Here is a 19,866-nt window from a genome sequence, read left to right on the forward strand (position 1 = left end):
TTGTCTGAAACCTTATCTGTAAAACTTACCGAAGGGTGTCAGAAAGTATCTTCATCTTCTTGTGATAACATTGCCAATAGACAGGCAAATTTCGAATATTGTCTTGAAACAAGACTCCTTATGGACTCAGTCCAACTCTCAATTGCTATGCTTGCCCTATGTGTGATGAACTTCACAATGGTGGTCTTGATAAAATGTGTCACTCTGGCAAATGTTGGAATGAGGCCACTGTCCCAGCACTTCAGTAAAAAGCACAAAGAACTTTATCTCACTTGCATATTATGTACTTGCCCAACCTCCGAGTATATTGTTATTGCCAAAGTGGGATGTTATTCTAGAGTACATTCTCCTCTTCCTCCTTCCTTGCCTTTTCCCATTTCTTTATAGCGTCAGAATTGTTACATGGGTTTTGGCAATGTTAGTGACAGCTGGTGGCTTGGTGCATGGTGCCCTTCATGACACCACCACTCCGCCGCCGCCCCCCCCCCCCTCCTCCCTCCCCCCACTCCCCCTGTATGGAATTTCTCCATCTACCTACATTTAAAGTTAATCTCATGTTCAAGTAGTGAGACATGTTGTAAATGTTAGCATAGTGTGTATTTGAAATGGGATGTGGGTATTAGCCCAGCGTTTATCTAGCTTAAAAACCACATCCAGGCTGGCCAGCTCACTAGCACTCATTGTTAATCCACGAGGCAGATTCAATCTGTGGCACGCCTGCCAACTCAAATTCTGGATGCAATGCGCTAACATTCTAGGCTTTCCAGATGTGCCCTATTCTTGAGTACACTCATTACACAAATATTTTAGAAACTTTTGTCAGCAATGAGTAAGTTTCATTTTTTCATTTTTATCAAATTAAAACAAACTATTTACATTTTTAAATAAATTCTGTGATATGACAGGAAACATACAAAACAAAGATGTGAAAGAGAAGGAAAAGTCAACGCAAACACTTGATTTCATAAAAAACAATGGATAAGGAAGTGTCCAGAGCATCTTGTGTCTTTTAGAAGCTCACATTTTTATCAACTTTTCTCTTCCCCAGCACCTACAAGTTCCTGTTTTTCCCATTTCTTAATTTCTCCTGATGATGGAAACGTTAATGATTTTCAAAAGCTAAAGACTCAAGTACACTTGGCAGCTTGTGAGACTATTAGTTCTATTGTAACTTTTCTCAGCACCTTCTAAACACGCAAACTGTAGCATATCATTCCTGGCTGTGCCAACTGGCACACAATCTGCACTTTGTGGACACTGTAATGAAGCAAGCTGGGATAATTTTAATTCCCCTCTTGTTTTGCTATCTCCCTCCTTAAAAATTCATGTTGTTCTTGACGAATTACCATTAACACACGTGACTATAACCTGCATTTTCATTTTCATAAAATAGAAAGGTTGGCCCTCAGTTTTAAAGAATACAACACCAGATCCAATTTTGTGCCTAGTTCTATGTATGTAATTCATTTTATGTAATTTATTTTGACTATTCCTAGTTAGTATCTTTAATTATAGGGAGAAATGAGTAATTGTTTTGTAACTTAAATTCTACTGTTGACATATAACCAAATATAAATTCTGTACTAATTACAAACATTTGGAAGACGAAATACTAGTAATTTTAAAGTATCTGTTTGGCTCTATTCAAAAACATGTTAGCAAAATCGGCCCTGAATTAATGCCAAAGTAATTAACCGTTTTGGAAAAAGTATTGGTTATGTAATGGTATTTGTTAATTTCATGATTTAAACAAATAATTTGGCCTAACTCTTGCAGTATAAGAATTTTTGGTTTATTCAGTTAATGTAATGAGTTAAGTTTTAATTGCAATTTCTGTAAATTTAACTTCAAAAAATGTGTAGCTTCAGCACCTATTATTGTGATGATATATAAGGGCCTGATTTTTGGTCACGGGACAGTCAGTCCATGGCCGAGTTTCAGACGAGAAACCTGTGTTAATTAGAATGACAACACTGCTTCAACTTAACTGTGGAATAAGTGTTAAACAATTAGGCCATGTGTAAAAAACAATGACAGTGTCTGCTCAATACGTATCTTTCTATTCTTTAAGAACTGTAAACCTTGTGGTTAGGCTTTTACTGCTCGTAGATGTTCAATAGGAAACTATTGTGGCAGTATGTGGAGCTTTGCCTGTTAAAGATTAATTAGGCTTATCAAAAGGTAAACAATAGTGCACTGGCCTTATAAATGTGTATATGGGCGGGGGGGTTGTGAAAAGTGAAAGTAAAAGACAGTGAAACGCAACTGTGTATTTGTTGGCGACATTATTTACAGTAGTCAGTGTCCATATTAAAAACCCCATTTTTCATCCAGTGTAACAACGTAGTACACCAACACCGAGGACAGCAAATGAAGAAAATAAAAGCAGGTGGAACCACTACAACACTATAGCTGGTTTTACAGTATATGGTAGCAAGGGGGCTTTGTCCAGCCCGGAGGTGATGGGTAAGTTTTCCTGAAACCCTTCTAAATGGGTTGCAGTCATGGCCCACTATGCTTGCTTAACAAAAGAAACTTTAGGTGTTTTCTAGCACCCATTGCAAAGAATTTTAAAACATCCTAGTGGAACACATCTCTTTCTAGAGAGAATTAGTGGGAACAGGGACTGACCAATGCGAAAGTCTGCATTGTGCAGTGGAGGCTTATGCACCTGAAAGCATAAATGTTGAAATTATTTCATGGAGGTGCTAGGAGTAAATGAGGAAGACAGTCAGCAGCCCTCCTACATGTAGAAGGTGGGTCATGGGCACTGTAGGGCTCCTACTATGGAAAGCTAGGAAAAGTTCATAAGCATGTAGCCATGCACAGGCGTGGAATTCTGCATCAACTTTGTGTCACACATCAGCAATATGCCACATATGTCCGCTGCCAACCTGATGTTTCTGCTGTGCGAAGTCACCTACCTGTCGCCCGCAAGTGTGTCATCTCTGGTAGTTGTGTATACAAACAAGATGGGCACCACATGTCACGAAACTGTGCTGTATATGCCATTTGTACCGGGCTCTACCTGCAGGCACCAGCTATGCTTCAGTGCACTAGGAAATGGAGGCACTGCTGACAATGAACAAACACCATCTACACACCACACGGACAGAAACGAACTTCCGCCTACTGGGTACATAAGGCCGAGGCACAGCCTCGGCAGACCAGTTGCAGCTCGAGCTGTAGTTCAGTGCTGTGCAATCACCGAGACAAACAGGGTGCTCCACTGCCCTGCTTCGATCCATTGTCATGCGTACACGACTTCACATGGCCCAGTTCCTCATCGGACACTGCAATACGGCAATACGGTATGACACTTCTCACAGATCTGATACCTCATCAGCACACTTCGAGTTTGTTATTCCAAGTGATCGAATGATCTTTCAATTGTGGTTTTTGTAACAAAGATCACAGTGAATTTGTTTAGTTAATGAAACGGTTGTACGACAACTTCAGAATCATCTTTGAAAACGGCAAGCAACCACACACAAAGCACAGGACAGAAAAGCGATAATGAGTCATCCTCTCATGTGTGTTCATTCCTGCAGTTGTTTTCTCTTTTCTCGCCTGCTATACAGGACATTGGCAATGAAACTGTTTTCACATGTGGTTTATGGTTCTTGCCGCGTTAGTTTGCTGGCTCAGAGATCTTCCAGTGAATAAGCTTTTGCTTGTGAGTGCCCATTTGTTGCGATGGGGACAGTGTATTTCGGTTTATATTGTTGTCACACCCTATATTCAGTGGTATTAGTCACATTCTGCAGATCTTCTGATGATGTCTGTGCGTCAAAAGGGTTGTTTTCTGTTCATGTGTTGTTGTCAAAGGAATTCTCTAGTTGTTGCTGTTGGTCTATATTGTTTTCAATTGTTCCTTTTTTATATTTCTGTCACAGTCCAGTGTTATCTTTGTTTATGGATTGAGTGCGATTTTCCATTATCATGCCTGTCCCATCAGCTGAGCTGTCTTCGTCTAACACTGTTTGGTTGCAGCAGCAGCAAATTCAGAAACTGCTACAGGGCGTAGCTCACCTCACTCAGTTTTTGGCTACTACAGCCGTTTCTCGGCACACAGCCACTGAACCTGTGTCGCTTTTTCGAATGTTCGACAGTCAGAAAGATGACTGAGACCTGTACCGTTAACAGTTGGAGTTGCACTTTATGGCGTATGGCATACAAGGTATGCAACACAGCATCAATTTTCTTGCCAGTGTGGGTGCAGAAATTGAGTTTCTGTTGTCAGTTTCTTTCTGGCTCTCATCCAGAGGACACAAACCATGAATTGTAAGTTGGACACTTAAATGTACACTTTCACTATGTCAGTCTCCCCCAGCCACGCAACAGGCATGCCACGTACTTGGTTAATATCAGACAGTCTTTTTACTGTTTTCAAGTGAGCTTGTTCCTGAACAGGGTTCAGACAGGGCATCCATAAGTATTGTGTGTGGCAAGCTGGTCCACTTGCAGTCAGGTAGGTGGCAACACGGTTGGCATTCCATGTGGTACTGCACGTCTCGTTCCCAAAAATATATGATGGCAGTACAGTTACTCTCGGGCCAGCCCTTGGCTGCGACTCTCTCACCATTGGTGTAAGTTTTATCAGTGCCAGCTCTGTTATGGCTAGCCCTCCTTTTGGCATCACGCCTGTCGGTGCTGGCCCTCCTTTCCCAACTCAGACTGTCGGTGATGATGCCAGCTGTGTCATCAGTCCAGACATCACTGGCCCTCTTCTGGCCAGCACTTATGTAGTCACTCCGTCTGTCAGCGATGTCTTCAGTCCTGTCACCAATCCGGATATCACTATCCCTGTCTCAGCCAGCTGACGCATCGTCACCAACTGGGCCGAGAATGACTCCGGTCTGGTTTTCGCCCACCCTCTTCCGGCTGTCCCTCCTGACAGTGCCGAGCCTGTCAGTGATGACGTCATTCCTGTGGTCGGTCCCCATTTTGCTAGCCCTCCAACTGTTGCCAAATCTGTCTGTGATGACTGTGGTCCATTCGTCAGTCCTCACGCCAGTGGTCCTTCCTGTTCCAGCTGGCTCACCTGCCATTGCCTACCCTGTCTATGTCCACGCCAGCTGTCTTGCCAGTGTGTTCGTCACCACCTGTGCTGTGGGTGATCCTCTTACCACCGTTACCATTGCCATGTAAGTGGCCAGCCCAGTCATTCCCACTGGCATTGTCACGGTTGCCCGTGCAGCTATTCCCATCGCTGCTGTGAACCCTCCCACCAGCCCACTGTCTCGACCTGTGCTGCCAATTCCATTGCGTGTTCTTTTGGGTCCTGGGTTGCACTTTTTTTTCTGAAAGTTTCACTAACAGCCCAGCGGATGCCCAGCCTTCCCCCGCCAACTGTGACAGCCATTTGCTATTCCCTCTATCTTCACACACACAGCATGCCTTATTTTGTTGGGACAATCTTCATTGTTAAGTGTGGTTCACTTCTTCATTTTCGTGCAAGTGGCACTGAGCTTTTTCAGTTGTTCTGAAATGTTCTATTCTTGCACATCAGCTGCCAAGGGTCTACACCCCACGCTCAGTAGTCTTGATCATTGTATCTTGTACTCAGGGGTTTCTGTCAAGTCAAGGATTCTGACTTAATATATTGCTTTTGATTCTGTTCAGTGCTGTGAACTTCAACACCAGCTGTCTGTTCGTTATTCGTAGTGACTATGGAGGTTGCTCCCGTTGACGAAACAATGTCAAGGGAGACGGTTCGCCACTGACTGCTGCTGCCATTCGCCCGTGTGACTGGGCTGGTTCGATGCCTTCTTGTCAAGCTCAATCGCCTCCTCTGGCACCTGTGCCTTTGATGGCTCTTGCACCATCTCCCGTTTAAGTCCACACGCTGCACCCCAATCGGTCTTCAACAGCCATCCTGCCTGGCCATTCATGCCTCTTCTCATCCACCACGCCCAATGCCACTCCGCCCTTCTCACCACCGTCACAACACAGCAGCCACGGATGGCCTCCTTTGAGATGGCATTGTCATCTCCTTTCTCAGGGGGAATGGATGTTGTTTATCGGCTGTAGGCTGCATACGTTGCTGCCAGCCCTACATTTCTGCCGCGCAGAGTTGCCTGTCAGTCACCCGCAAATGTCTTTCCCCTGGTGGTTGCGTATACATACGAGACAATAAGCTGCCACTCGAATTCAAAAATCTTAGCAGTAATCCACACACTTTCAAATCGAAACTGAAGAGTTTCCTCATGGGTCACTCCTTCTATTCTGTCGAGGAGTTCCTTGAAAAATTAAGATGATTCTCATTGTATTGCTGATAGCGTTTGCTTAAACTTATGGACTGATTTTCTTTCAGGTTCATGAACATTTATTTTTATCTGTTATTACTTTTTATGTTGTAAGTTTATGTACTGACACGTTCCATGACCTTGGAGATTTGCTCCTCAATTTGGTCCTACGGAACTTGACATTTAAATAAATAAATAAAATAAGACAAGCATCACATGGTCATGACCCTGTGCTGCATATACACAGTATGTTCATAGGCCATTTGTACCAGGTCCCATCACCAGGCAGCAGCTATGCTTCAGAGCCGCATCCACACCAGGAAACCAGCAGCACTACTATCAAAGAACAAACCCCACACACACATCACATGGTCAGAAATGTACTTTCACCTGCTCCTGCTGGGTGTATAAGGTCAGGCACAGCCTCCACCAGGTCAGTCGCAGTTCGAGTCACAGTTCAATTCGCAATTCAAGTCGCAATTCAAGTCGCAGTTCGACTCTCAGTCCAATGCTGCGCAGTCACTGAGGCAAGCCAGGATAGTCCACTCTACTTTGCACCATTGTTGTGCCTGCGCTACTCGATGTGGCCCGGTTTCTCAATGGGTGCCGCCCTACAGCCATAAGGGATGACTCTTTCCGAAGATCTTATATCTCCATCAGTAAACTTTGTGTTTGTTATTTCAAGTGATCAAACAATTTATCACTTGTAGTTTTTGAGACAAACATCACTGTGAATTTGTGCTGTTAATAAAGTGTTTGTATTGAAACTTCAGAATCATCTCCGATCACAGCAGCAACCACATATTAAGTGCAGGATGGAAAACTTTGGATTTTTCTCAGCGAGTGCTCTAGTTTAGTGAGTGTGCACATGCTCAATAAGAAGTCTCTTATAAGAGAATGGAAGCAGTAGCTAGCTGGAGGCGATGTTAAATCAAAAGAACCTAACCTCTGAGTTTTTACCCTATGTTTATTCATATATACTAGAAAAAGTTATAGTTCCCATGATGGCAATATGAACAGTGAAACAATGCCCTAACTTATGACTTTGTAACTATAAAATAAGAATGCCATATTCTTGACTTAAAATTCACTATGCATTGAAGAATTTATGTAAAAAACAGGTATGAAAAAAACTGTGGAACGATGAAGATAGTACTGCACACTGATACAAAATCAGCTGCTTCATTTTTTGCTCTGTATACATAGCATTTGTGGTAGGATAATGCAATATACTGGGTCACTTATTTCTGAACAAAGGAACTGAAGCTGCAAAAATAAAATTAAAAGGCTTAAAGCACGCACGCACACGCACACACGCACACACACACAAAAAAGGAAAATAGGAATAGGGAAAGATAACAGGATATGGATGGGAGGAGAGAAGTGAATCCTGTTTGGTGTGGCACGCAGGCACTAGAAGGTGGCAGAACAAAGCTGCCACGCACTGTGTCTGGGGTCTGTGACAATGGGAGGGGGGAGGAAAGGAAAGTGCAAAGCAGAGGAATAGAGAAGGGGAAAAGATCAGTGGACGCAGTGGCAGACTGCTTTTCATCCCGTCCCTTCCACACAAAGTCTCTTGAGGGTGCGCCTGGCCTTCTAGTCCCTGCTCTCTTTGCCAGGCACTACCCACATGTCTCCCTGCACTCACACCCTGCTATCCCTCCCTTCGCCATCCATCTCCAGGCTGCCGCTTTTGCTCAGCACAGTTGCATTCAGGGCAGAGTGGCTGCAGATAACAATCATGCGTGCATGAGGTGTGCTTGCTTTTGTAAATGTGTGTGTCTTTCCTTTGTGAAGAAGGCTTTAGCTGAAAGCTCAATGTGTAACAGCCTTTTCGTTGTACCGGTCTGCAACTCAATCCATGCTTAGTAGCAGTCTGTCCTTTTCATTCTGCAGGATGGGTCATAAAGGACTTTAGAACTTTGGAATGATTTAGAAATTTATTAAGATAACTTACAGAATAGTCAGGTATGTCATTTTGTAGCAAACACCTTGAAGTTCCACATAAAAGTGTCAAGTGTCATTTTGGTTCAATGTGACTACCATTTGTGATGTGGCAAACTTCCCACTGTAATAAATTTCTCTGCGCACTCAATGCAGCAAATTGGGTGTAACTTGCGCAACGGCAACGTAGATTCAGTTTTTCGTGTCAGCTAAGTTGTTTGGTAGAGAAGGAACATACTAATGATCCTTAACGAAACCCCATACAAAGAACTCCAGTGGTGTCAAGTTTGGGGAGCAACATGGCTACACAATTAGTCCTTCACATCCAATCCGACTACAACCCATCTGAACAAAATTCTTGTGCCAGGAGTAAATTGTACACCTGCTAGAAAGTTCTTTACTGTATTTGCTGCAAAGTTTACACTGAATGATTGTTGTAGAGTTTGTTTCATGAAACCAAAACACACATCAAGCATGCTATACACTAGTGAAAGTAGCCATTTTAATTGTGCACGACTCTGGTGCTCCTGGTGGCAGAATGGGGCACTGATGTAGTATGTGAATAGAACTTTAGGTGATTTGTTACAAAATGACACATTTACCAATTGTGTAAGTTACCTCAATAAATTTGTAAATAATTCCCAAGCTGTAAAGCCGTATCTGACTTGATATTCTAACCTGGACTTTCCCTTGCACTGAGAAAGGACTGAAAAAAAACTAGGCACTTACTAGGTGAACTTGAAATTGTCAAGTGACAATGCTTATCAGTGAAATACTTACAACATATGATGACAATATTAGTGTTCAGTCCATGTCCATACATTAATCAAAGAAAATGATCAATCTTTAGTATATAATAGACTGTAGCACAGTCAGTCTGTGGTACTAATATTTCTTGTTTCCCCAATTACACCAGTGTCTTCACAAATTAATTACTCTAAACATCTTGAATGTGTTCTATTTTTCCTTTCCAAGTTTAACTAATTGATGCTTGTACAGGACAAATAAATAAACAATGGTTCTACACCAAGTAATATTTTGGTAGATAATGTCATTAAAACGCATAACCTCAGCACTACAAAGTTTGTTATATGGCTTCTGTATGGACTATTTATGAAGAATACATTTCCAAGCAGCATAAATATGTAACCATCTATTCATTCAATATTAATGTTAAGCTCTCTATGAGCTGGAGATACACCTCACAAACATCTGTCACTTCAGTTTTAATGAAAACATTATTAACCTTTCCTGTGGAGACTGCAGCACATACCTACATCTATACTGCAATTTATCTCAGAAACAGTGCAATGACAAGGCAGTAAAAATGCATTTTAAGATAAATAAATGCTAACAGAGGCAAAAAGTTCAGGAGAAGTAAAAAAATTTTTTTAAAAATGCCAAACTTTATAATGCTAATCCAAAAGTGACTTACTGCAGAAATGGAATGAAGTGGTGTTTCTCTTCATCACTTTCCATCTTTCCACAAAGGAAAAGGGTAATATCCATTGCAGCAACTCCCCAAGGCCTCCTCATACCTTCGGCATGTAGTTTCTTTGGTACTTGAGAGCTTCGACGATGATCGATATCCCTCACTTCCATCGCACCAATTCGAATGATATAGCAGACTAGATATACTTTTGATCTTGTCAGATCTCTACTACCCAGATCCTACAATCAGACACATTTAATTAGTCTCACTAACACACATACTTTCAAAATAACAATAGCTAATGGCTATTAAGATGACCTACAAATCCCCCCCCCCCCCCCCACAAGAGCAGCGAACATTCATCATCAACATGCAAGGTGTCAAAAATGATAGTGTATTCACTGTTTTCACAAGATAAATTATGTTACCACAATAGCATAAAAAAGAGCAGTATTCTTAATTTGCTCTCTTTTTAAAGGCATTTTGAAACAAACACACTGGCTTCCATTGTGGATTTGATCTCATATTTATTACAAATAAAGTTAGAGAAGTCATGCGGATGCTAGCTTCTAAGGTCAGACCAAGTTTATAAAAAAAAAAAATCTGGGTGTGTCTTAATGTAAAATAATGTGTTATTTTTGTCACAAATGCAAGAAATCTCCATCAGAGAGATTACATATACTACAGATATTATGCCAGTGCCTCTCTATATACACCATTGCATAATGCAATCTCCAGTCAGCTCCAAACTGGGATGCTGTGGAAACTACAAAATGAGACTGAAGCAGATTTCGGGAGGAGAAGGTGGGGGGGGGGGGGGGGGGCAGAGGAGGAAGCTGCAATGCTTTACTAATAGTTATATATAATTTAATATTGTTGGCCAATACTTGTGTACCAGATCAAAGACACCATCATGCAATAAAACTACAGTCACACTTGAACTACAAAAAATAACTTTGTCAAAAACTCACTGGTCAGTCTATGTGTTTGTCTACCTGTCGAATCTGACTTGTATTTTCTAAGTGGTGGTCAGTCCTCATACAAATCATTATGCTCCATTCTATAATATATGGAACAGTATGCCATGCTTGATACACTGGCAGCAATAGTTAAACATGGAAAGAGCCAATTTTAACACTCATCCTAATGGCTCATGATCTAGTAATAAGTTAAATTGGATTTCTGTCAGCATGTTTGGGTGCTGGTATAGGTAGATCTCCTTTTTCATGATTTTTAACAATACAGTTAAGAGGAATATAGATCTGCAACAGTCTATATCTGTAATTTTCCCTCTATTATTCCCATAATGATCTCAGAGCTTAAAATGTTTGAAAGCTGGAAAATGGCAATCTTTTAAAAACCATGCAGCACACAAGTCAAAATGGCTTCAGGTTGGATGCCTACACAATCTATGGCGTTCACGTTTTCCTAATTCCATAACACATCTCACACAAAAGCAAGGAAATGGCTAATTCTATTGCTAATACCAACTCTGTTTGTGTTGAGTAATGCAAGACTTTTCAAGAAATTTGGGATTAGCTACATAAAATTTACAATGTTTACTCAACTGATAAGATTATTCTGCTTAAACACAAGTTTTGTGATATTGTGTGGGAAGCAACTGGTGGTATACAGCACCATTTACCAAATTCAATGAAGTACAAACTCCACTTTCACTGTTAAAAAAGCCAACTGATGTTGGTGACCTTTGTGCACAATTTTTGCAAACTTTGAGCAAAGAGATAGATTGTATTTGTATTACATGGAATGATATACCTACTGAAGAAGAGACATGGAATAGGTTATAAACATTGTTTAAATTATAAACTGAGAACAACACATTCTGATGAAGAAAGTGGAGCTACAGCAATGATGTTGAAAATGAAGATTAACAAACAGTGACAAAGGTGTAAACAAACTTCATCTGCATCAGATGCTTTAAAAACGTTTCATTATAAAAGGAATGAAGACAGAAGACACTTTTTATGTGGTAAAGTAGGTCACTTATCAAAACAATGTACAAAAAGGGGCCATCGGCCAAATAAAAATGTATGCACAGACAACAGAGAAGACTGCTATATTGTTAACTAGTGTAACACAGTGTAAAATTTAAGATTCTTCAAAAACAAATAAAGAACTTTTATTAGCAAGAAGCAACATCTTTTCTGTAGATGTAAATCCACTGGGCTGCGATGAGTGTTACTTTGACAGTGGTGCAATACATCACATAACACATCAACATGACTGGTACACTACGCATGAACCATTTGAAACTCTAAAGCAGATGGATAGTGCCAAGAATGGCGTGCAAAATTAAAGCATTTGGTACAGGTCGAGTTGTCATATAGATATTCAATGGACAGAACAATATTTTGAAGATATTCGTTTTTGTCCTGATGGATCCTGTAATTTATTTTTGAATGGCATGAAAAAATGGGTATCTAATTTAACATTCTGTGTGCCAGGTTTTAAATGGTCTTGGTGTAAAGATAAAGACTGATAGTAGCTTTTCTGAAGGGTGTGTCTGTGCTAAATATCATTGGCCGGCATGTGGTGAAAAAGTGCAGAAACCCACTAAAGCTGGAGAATTACTTTATGCAGATTTTTGTTGACCAATGGAAGAAAATTATTAGCAGTTTCATTAATACTTTGTTGTTTTTAAGGACGGTTTTTCCAATTTCAGAATTTTGCAACACAAACGTGAAATTGAAGAAAAATTACCACTGTTCATTGAAATTCAAGTTGATGTTACCACGAAAGAATTACGTACAGACAATGGCAAGGAGTTCCACAGCAAAGATAAACATAAGTTTGTGGACTAAACTGGGATGACACATTTGATTACTCCACCATATCCTCAGCAGAACGGAGTTTCTGAGTGGGAAAATAGAATCCTTTGCGAGATGACATGTTCTTGGTGTTGCTCATGTGTGGTGATGCTGTTCTGGCTGCAACACACACTTTGAATTGAACTGGTCCCGCGAAGTTGAAAGGTGAAATGTCAACTGAAATATTTTTGAGGAAATGACATTTTGATAATTTTGTGATGTTTGGAATGGAATGCTATTCTTGGATTCCTAAATAAAAATTGAACAAGTCTGATGCTAAATCTTTGAAAGGATATGTGGTGGTAGTTATGATTGTGGATCCCATCATTTACATTCATGAAAAAAAAAAAAAAAGGCGCATGTATGTATGCAGAGGTTTAAAATTCAACTGCACACAATTACAAAAACCAGCTACTCAAGAGAATAAAAGAGCTGTTGATATATCAAATGTAGATGAAAATCAAAGCACAAATCACAACAGTATTTTGCTGAAAAATCAACTTACTGTAAATAGTACACGTAGATTATAAAGCTGATCTATATCTTTGGCAAGTCCTTCTTTGCTCCACCGCACTACGTAGTTCTCCGTGATTGCTTTGTTTGTATTCGCATCATACAGATTCATCAGTAACTCAGCATCTTCTGTCATTTTGCAAACAAAATTTCGAACTGATACAAACACAATGTGTGAATAATGAGTAACGACCTTTTGAGGTTTTTCACTTTCCATAGACTGAAAAGAAGAAGAAAAACATGAAATTAGTAAAGTACCACAAGCATATGAAATAAAAAATATAATTTTCATCTGAAAAAGGGAAACTCCTCAAAAGTTGTAGACTGAAAGTGACAAACATGTATAAATAAATCAAATTTAAGTATGAAGTAAAAGGCAAAAAATAACAAGTATTGGAAACTCCTCGAAAGATGTAGACTGAAAGTGACAAACATGTATAAATAAATCAAATTTAAGTATGAAGTAAAAGGCAAAAAATAACAAGTATTGGAAACTCCTCGAAAGATGTAGACTGAAAGTGACAAACATGTATAAATAAATCAAATTTAAGTATGAAGTAGAAGGCACATTGAAAAAATAGCAGCTGCCACTGTTGTTCCAGCTTTCTACTATGATCAGTGTAATTCTGTTGCTGTGACTGGTCAAATAATTTAGTGTCGTGTGGCTGGAATGTTGTCAGTCTCTTAAATGGTTACCAATGTGACAAACATTTGGCATGCAAAAACTGTGCTTTGATGATACAGGTCGTACTCGTTCACAACCCCCGCCCCTCCCCCCCGCATAAATTCTTCTCAGTATACCTGATCTCAATGCTATTTGACACACCTGGAACACCATCAATTGAGAACTGTGAACTTAGACCTAGTTTCATCACTCCCCATGCATTATATTCTCCATAGTAGCTATATTACACAAAAGCTTTGGTAATGTCATGCAAGAATATAATGAATGCAATGAATGGAAACCCTGTCAACTTTCCGAAATAATAGGATCATTAAACTGTTTTTGAAGCAAAAAATTTAATTAAGAGTTTGTGATAAACTTAAAGACACATCCACATTCGCTGTGGCATTCAAACCATCAGTGTTCTCCGAATATGTTAAGATTGGGTTTATCCCCTTTTAATTCTCCACTTGGAGGAAACGTGGTCAAATAATGCTTGATCCAAGATGTCTCTGTCAGCCTCTGAGACAAGCAGCTTGGGGCAATGTACTGCCTAGCACGTAAACAAGACAGGAAGATAAGGGTCCCCGAAACACATACCACAACCCGAGGCTACAAAAATGTTTCAATTTATGCAAACTCTGACCTTTACTGCATCCTTATTGATAAAGAAAGTGATTGAAGAAAGGACAGATGTCACTGGCTGACAATGTGTGATCTGGGACATCACACTGCTTTACCGATACCAGTGACCAGCATGTGGATGGCCCCACTAATGAAGCAGCCTTGCCCAAGGGTAGGCCTGAGCATTGGAATTGCAATTAAAATGCATTACTCTCCATACACTTGTGCCAATCTTCAATGAATTTCCATTCCCCACACTCTTTCTGCTCTCTGGAAATGCACTATACCACTTTGCTCTTTTGATTCAAAACTTCGAATTCTCTGTTTTCAACACTAATGAGTGCAGTAGATGGCCAGCATGTGCATGTGCTTGCTCTGTCATCACATGTGTATGCTCTCATGTCCCCTAGCAGCCAGTTTGGGAACTCAGCACTTTTATAGAGCCCACACCTTCTTCCTTAGGCAATGGCATTACAATCCCTTCAGCGGTTTTCATTTTACAGCCTCCAGCTCATTTCTTTCTGAGTGCCCTTTTATTCAAGTTATGCCATCGTGGATACTTAACTATTTTTTTCTGATCACACCTAAGATTTCCTTTTCATAAAATTCCTATATTTGGTTTCCAACTACAGTTACAAAAAATAGTCACCCATAACAACAACTCAAAAGTGTACAATGCCTCTTATCATATGGGCAGGTTAACTGTCAAGTGGTGTATGTCAAAAATTAATTTTGCTCTGGAGAAAGTTGGAAGTTTGCAGTTCATAATTACATCTATAAACTTTCTCTCACAATGTATAAATCTATTGTTGAAAGGTTTAAACCACCTCAAATGTAACACACACACACACACACACACACATAATTATGCAAATGCAACTCTCAGACACCTGACTGTTATCTCTGTCCATCAAGGTCAGGCTTCGAACAACTGCATCTGATGGGGGGAGCAGTCTGGATGGTGGAGGTAAGGAGGAGGCTGGGAAGGGGAGGGATAGCACGGTAGGGGTGGGGGAGGGTAAAGTGCTGCTTGTGCGAGCATAAGGTCTAAGAGATCTGTTTTTGCATGAGGTTGGGAGTGTAATTATGGTCTGGAAGGCCTCAGTGACACCCTTGGTATATTTTGGGAGGGATAACTCTTCGCTACAGATGCAACAGCCATGGGTGGCTAGGTTATATGATAGGGAATGAGTGGCAACTGTTGAAGTGGAGGTATTGGTGGTGGTTGGTGAGTTTCATATGGTCGAAGGTGCTGATGTAGCCGTCTTTGAGGCGGAGGTCAACATCAATGGGGGCAGCTTGTTGGAGTGAGGAGGAGCAGGTGAATCAAAGGTGGAGAAGGCGTTGAGGTTCTGGAGGAATGTGGATAGGGTGTCATCAACCTCGATCCAGATTATGAGAATGTCATCAATGAATCTGACCCAGGTGAGGGGTTTGGGATTCTAGGTATTTAGAAAGGATTCCTCTAGATGGTCCATGAATATGCTGGCACAGGATGGTGCCATGTGGAGGCCCATTGCCGTACCCCAGATTTGTTTGCAGGTAATGCCTTCAAAGGAGAAGTAATTGTGGGTGAGGATATAGTTGATCAGGAAGGTGACTGCAGATTTGAAATCTGTTGGACACTGGGAAAGGTGATAATGTTCAATAGTGGCAAGGCCATGGGCATTATGAATGTTAGTGTAAAGGGAGGTGGCATCAATAGTTATGAGCAGGGCACCATGTGATAAAGGAACAGGGAGAAGCAGTGGAGGAAATGTTGGTATCTTTTATATAGGATGGTAGGTTGTGAGTGATAGGCTTAAGGTGTTGGTCAATGAAAGCAGAGATTCTCTCAGTGGGGGCACAGTAACCTGCCATAATGGAGCATCCTGGGTTGTTTTTACTTCAGAAAGCATGTAGAAGGTAGGAGTGAGGGCAGTGGTAGAGATGAGGAGGGGGGGGGGGGGGGGGGGGATATATATAATAGAGGGAAACGTTCCACGTGGGAAAAATATATCTAAAAACAAAGCTGATGTAACTTACCAAATGAAAGCGTTGGTACATTGATAGAGACAATAACAAACACAAACACACACACAAAATACAAGCTTTTGCAACCCACAGTTGCTTCATCAGGAAAGAGGGAATTGGAGGGAAAGACGAAACGATATGGGTATTAAGGGAGAGGGTAAGGAGTCATTCCAATCCCGGGAGCGGAAAGCCTTACATTGGGGGGAAAAAGGAGACAGGTATACACTCGCGCACGCACACACACACACACACACACACACACACACACACACACACACACATAACAGACACAAGGAGACATATGTAAAGGCAAAGAGTTTGGGTAGAGATGTCAGTCGAGGCGGAAGTACAGAGGCAAAGATGTTATAGAATGACAGGTGAGGTATGAGCGGCGGCAACTTGAAATTAGCGGAGGTTGAGGCCTGGTGGATAATGGGAAGAGAGGATATATTGAAGGGCAAGTTCCCATCTCCGGAGTTCTGATACGTTGGTGTCAGTGGGAAGTATCCAGATAACACGGACAGTGTAACACTGTGCCAACATGTGCTGGCCGTGCACCAAGGCATGTTTAGCCACAGGTTGATCTTCATTACCAACAAACACTGTCTGCCTGTGTCCATTCATGCGAATGGACAGTTTGTTGCTGGTCATTCCCACATAGAAAGCTTCACAGTGTAGGCAGGTCAGTTGGTAAATCACGTGGGTGCTTCCACACGTGGCTCTGCCTTTGATCGTGTACACCTTCCGGGTTATAGGACAGGAGTAGGTGTGTATATATATATTCTTCATGATCTGGACTCACAGTGAAGAAGAACTCCAGAATTTCCTCTCCAACCTCAACTCCTTTGGTTCCATCAGATTCACCTGGTCCTACTCCAAATCCCATGCCACTTTCCTTGATGTTGACCTCCACCTGTCCAATGGCCAGCTTCACACGTCCGTCCACATCAAACCCACCAACAAGCAACAGTACCTCCATTACGACAGCTGCCACCCATTGCACATCAAATGGTCCCTTCCCTACAGCCTAGGTCTTCATGGCAAACGAATCTGCTCCAGTCCGGAATCCCTGAACCATTACACCAACAACCTGACAACAGCTTTCGCATCCCGCAACTACCCTCCCGACCTGGTACAGAAGCAAATAACCAGAGCCACTTCCTCATCCTCTCAAAACCAGAACCTCCCACAGAAGAACCACAAAAGTGCCCCACTTGAGACAGGATACTTTCCGGGACTGGATCAGATTCTGAATGTGGCTCTCCAGCAGGGATATGACTTCCTCAAATCCTGCCCTGAAATGAGATCCATCCTTCATGAAATCCTCCCCACTCCACCAAGAGTGTCTTTCCGCCGTCCACCTAACCTTCGTAACCTGTTAGTTCATCCCTATGAAATCCCCAAACCACCTTCCCTACCCTCTGGCTCCTACCCTTGTAACCGCCCCCGGTGTAAAACCTGTCCCATGCATCCTCCCACCACCACCTACTCCAGTCCTGTAACCCGGAAGGTGTACACGATCAAAGGCAGAGCCACGTGTGAAAGCACCCACGTGATCTACCAACTGACCTGCCTAAACTGTGTCGCATTCTATGTCGGAATGACCAGCAACAAACTGTCCATTCGCATGAATGGACACAGGCAGACAGTGTTTGTTGGTAATGAGGATCACCCTGTGGCTAAACATGCCTTGGTGCACGGCCAGCACATCTTGGCACAGTGTTACACCATCCGGGTTATCTGGATACTTCCCACTAACACCAACCTATCCGAACTCCGGAGATGGGAACTTGCTCTTCAATATATCCTCTCTTCCCGTTTCCCACCAGGCCTCAATCTCCGCTAATTTCAAGTTGCCGCCACTCATACCTCACCTGTCATTCAACACCTTTGCCTCTGCACTTCTGCCTCGACTGACATCTCTGCCCAAACTCTTTGTCTTTAAATATGTCTGCTTGTGTCTGTATATGTGTGGATGGATATGTGTGTGTGTGTGTGCGCGCGAGTGTATACCCGTCCTTTTTTCCCCCTAAGGTAAGTCTTTCCGCTCCCGGGATTGGAATGACTCCTTACCCTCTCCCTTAAAACCCACATCCTTTCGTCTTTCCCTCTCCTTCCCTCTTTCCTGATGAGGCAACAGTTTGTTGCGAAAGCTTGAATTCTGTGTGTATGTTTGTGTTTGTTTGTGTGTCTGTCGACCTGCCAGCACTTTCATTTGGTAAGGTCGATAGACACACAAACAAACACAAACACACACACAAAATTCAAGCTTTCGCAACAAACTGTTGCCTCATCAGGAAAGAGGGGAAGGAGATTGAAAAACGAAAGGATGTGGGTTTTAAGGGAGAGGGTAAGGAGTCATTCCAATCCCGGAAGCGGAAAGACTTACCTTAGGGGGAAAAAAGGACAGGTATACACTCGCACGCACACACACACACACATATCCATCCACACATATACAGACACAAGCAGACATATTTAAAGGCGAAGAGTTTGGGCAGAGATGTCAGTCGAGGTGGAAGTGAAGAGGCAAAGATGATGTTGAATGTCAGGTGAGGTATGAGTGGCGGCAACTTGAAATTAGCGGAGATTGAGGCCTGGTGGGAAACGGGAAGAGAGGATATATTGAAGAGCAAGTTCCCATCTCCGGAGTTCTGATAGGTTGGTGTTGGTGGGAAGTATCCAGATAACCCGGACAGTGTAACACTGTGCCAAGATGTGCTGGCCGTGCACCAAGGCATGTTTAGCCACAAGGTGATCCTCATTACCAACAAACACTGTCTGCCTGTGTCCATTCATGTGAATGGACAGTTTGTTGCTGGTCATTCCCACATAGAATGCATCACAGTGTAGGCAGGTCAGTTGGTAAATCACGTGGGTGCTTTCACATGTGGCTCTGCCTTTGATCGTAACCAACACCTTCTCACCTTTTTTCACACCAGATCTCCAGTTACTTTCCAGTCCACCTTTATCTCTCCCCCATATATTTCTATTTTCATTTTCATTTCAGCCTCATGTTACACTTTCCACCTTCTAATACCATGTCACCCTCCCAACACCCCCACAACGACCCCATTAAGTTTTATTTACATTCCCTCCGCAAACATGCCTTCGCCCTAGCCAGATTACGCTCCCACATTCTATTTTCTCAGGCTTGTCTGACATTTGGCATTACCCCCAAAGGCCTCACACTTAAAGTGCCCATCTCTGGCTGCAACCCTTCTTTCCATCAGTCCCTATACCAGTTCCAAACTGAACAATCCATTGCCCTCACCCACCTAATCCTTCACCTACACATCAACTCAGCCAATGAACACACCCGTCAACTCCTATCCTTAATAAAAGTACTTAATCTTTCCTCTCCCACATCCACACCGGCTGTTCAGAGCATCCTCCTACAGGCCAACCGTAAATTAGAAAAGCATGCCACCCTCCACCTCAAAAAACTATCCAATCTCCTGGTTTCCCACCTCCGGAAAGGCAACTCACTCACCCTTCACAACCTTTCCAGCAAACCTCAACCTCCTCTCATTGCACACCAACCCAGTCTCTCCCATCTACTCAATCTCCCACTTCCTGCTCCACTCCCTCCAAAACCTC

General features: G+C 42.1%; 1 protein-coding gene across 1 annotated transcript in view; it reads right to left on the reverse strand.

Moving 5' to 3' along the window:
- The window catches only part of LOC126253699 (dedicator of cytokinesis protein 1), a 443,179-nt gene that overhangs the window by 339,539 nt on the left and 83,774 nt on the right, over nucleotides 1–19,866 (reverse strand). Inside the window, exons 6-7 of the mRNA XM_049955225.1 lie at nucleotides 12,958–13,185; nucleotides 9,628–9,863 (exon numbers count right to left, since the gene is read on the reverse strand). Of these exons, the coding sequence (XP_049811182.1) occupies nucleotides 9,628–9,863; nucleotides 12,958–13,185 (464 nt within the window). The remainder of the gene's footprint in view (nucleotides 1–9,627; nucleotides 9,864–12,957; nucleotides 13,186–19,866) is intronic.

This window comes from Schistocerca nitens, chromosome 4 (assembly GCF_023898315.1).
Source record: "Schistocerca nitens isolate TAMUIC-IGC-003100 chromosome 4, iqSchNite1.1, whole genome shotgun sequence".
NCBI lineage: Eukaryota > Metazoa > Arthropoda > Insecta > Orthoptera > Acrididae > Schistocerca > Schistocerca nitens.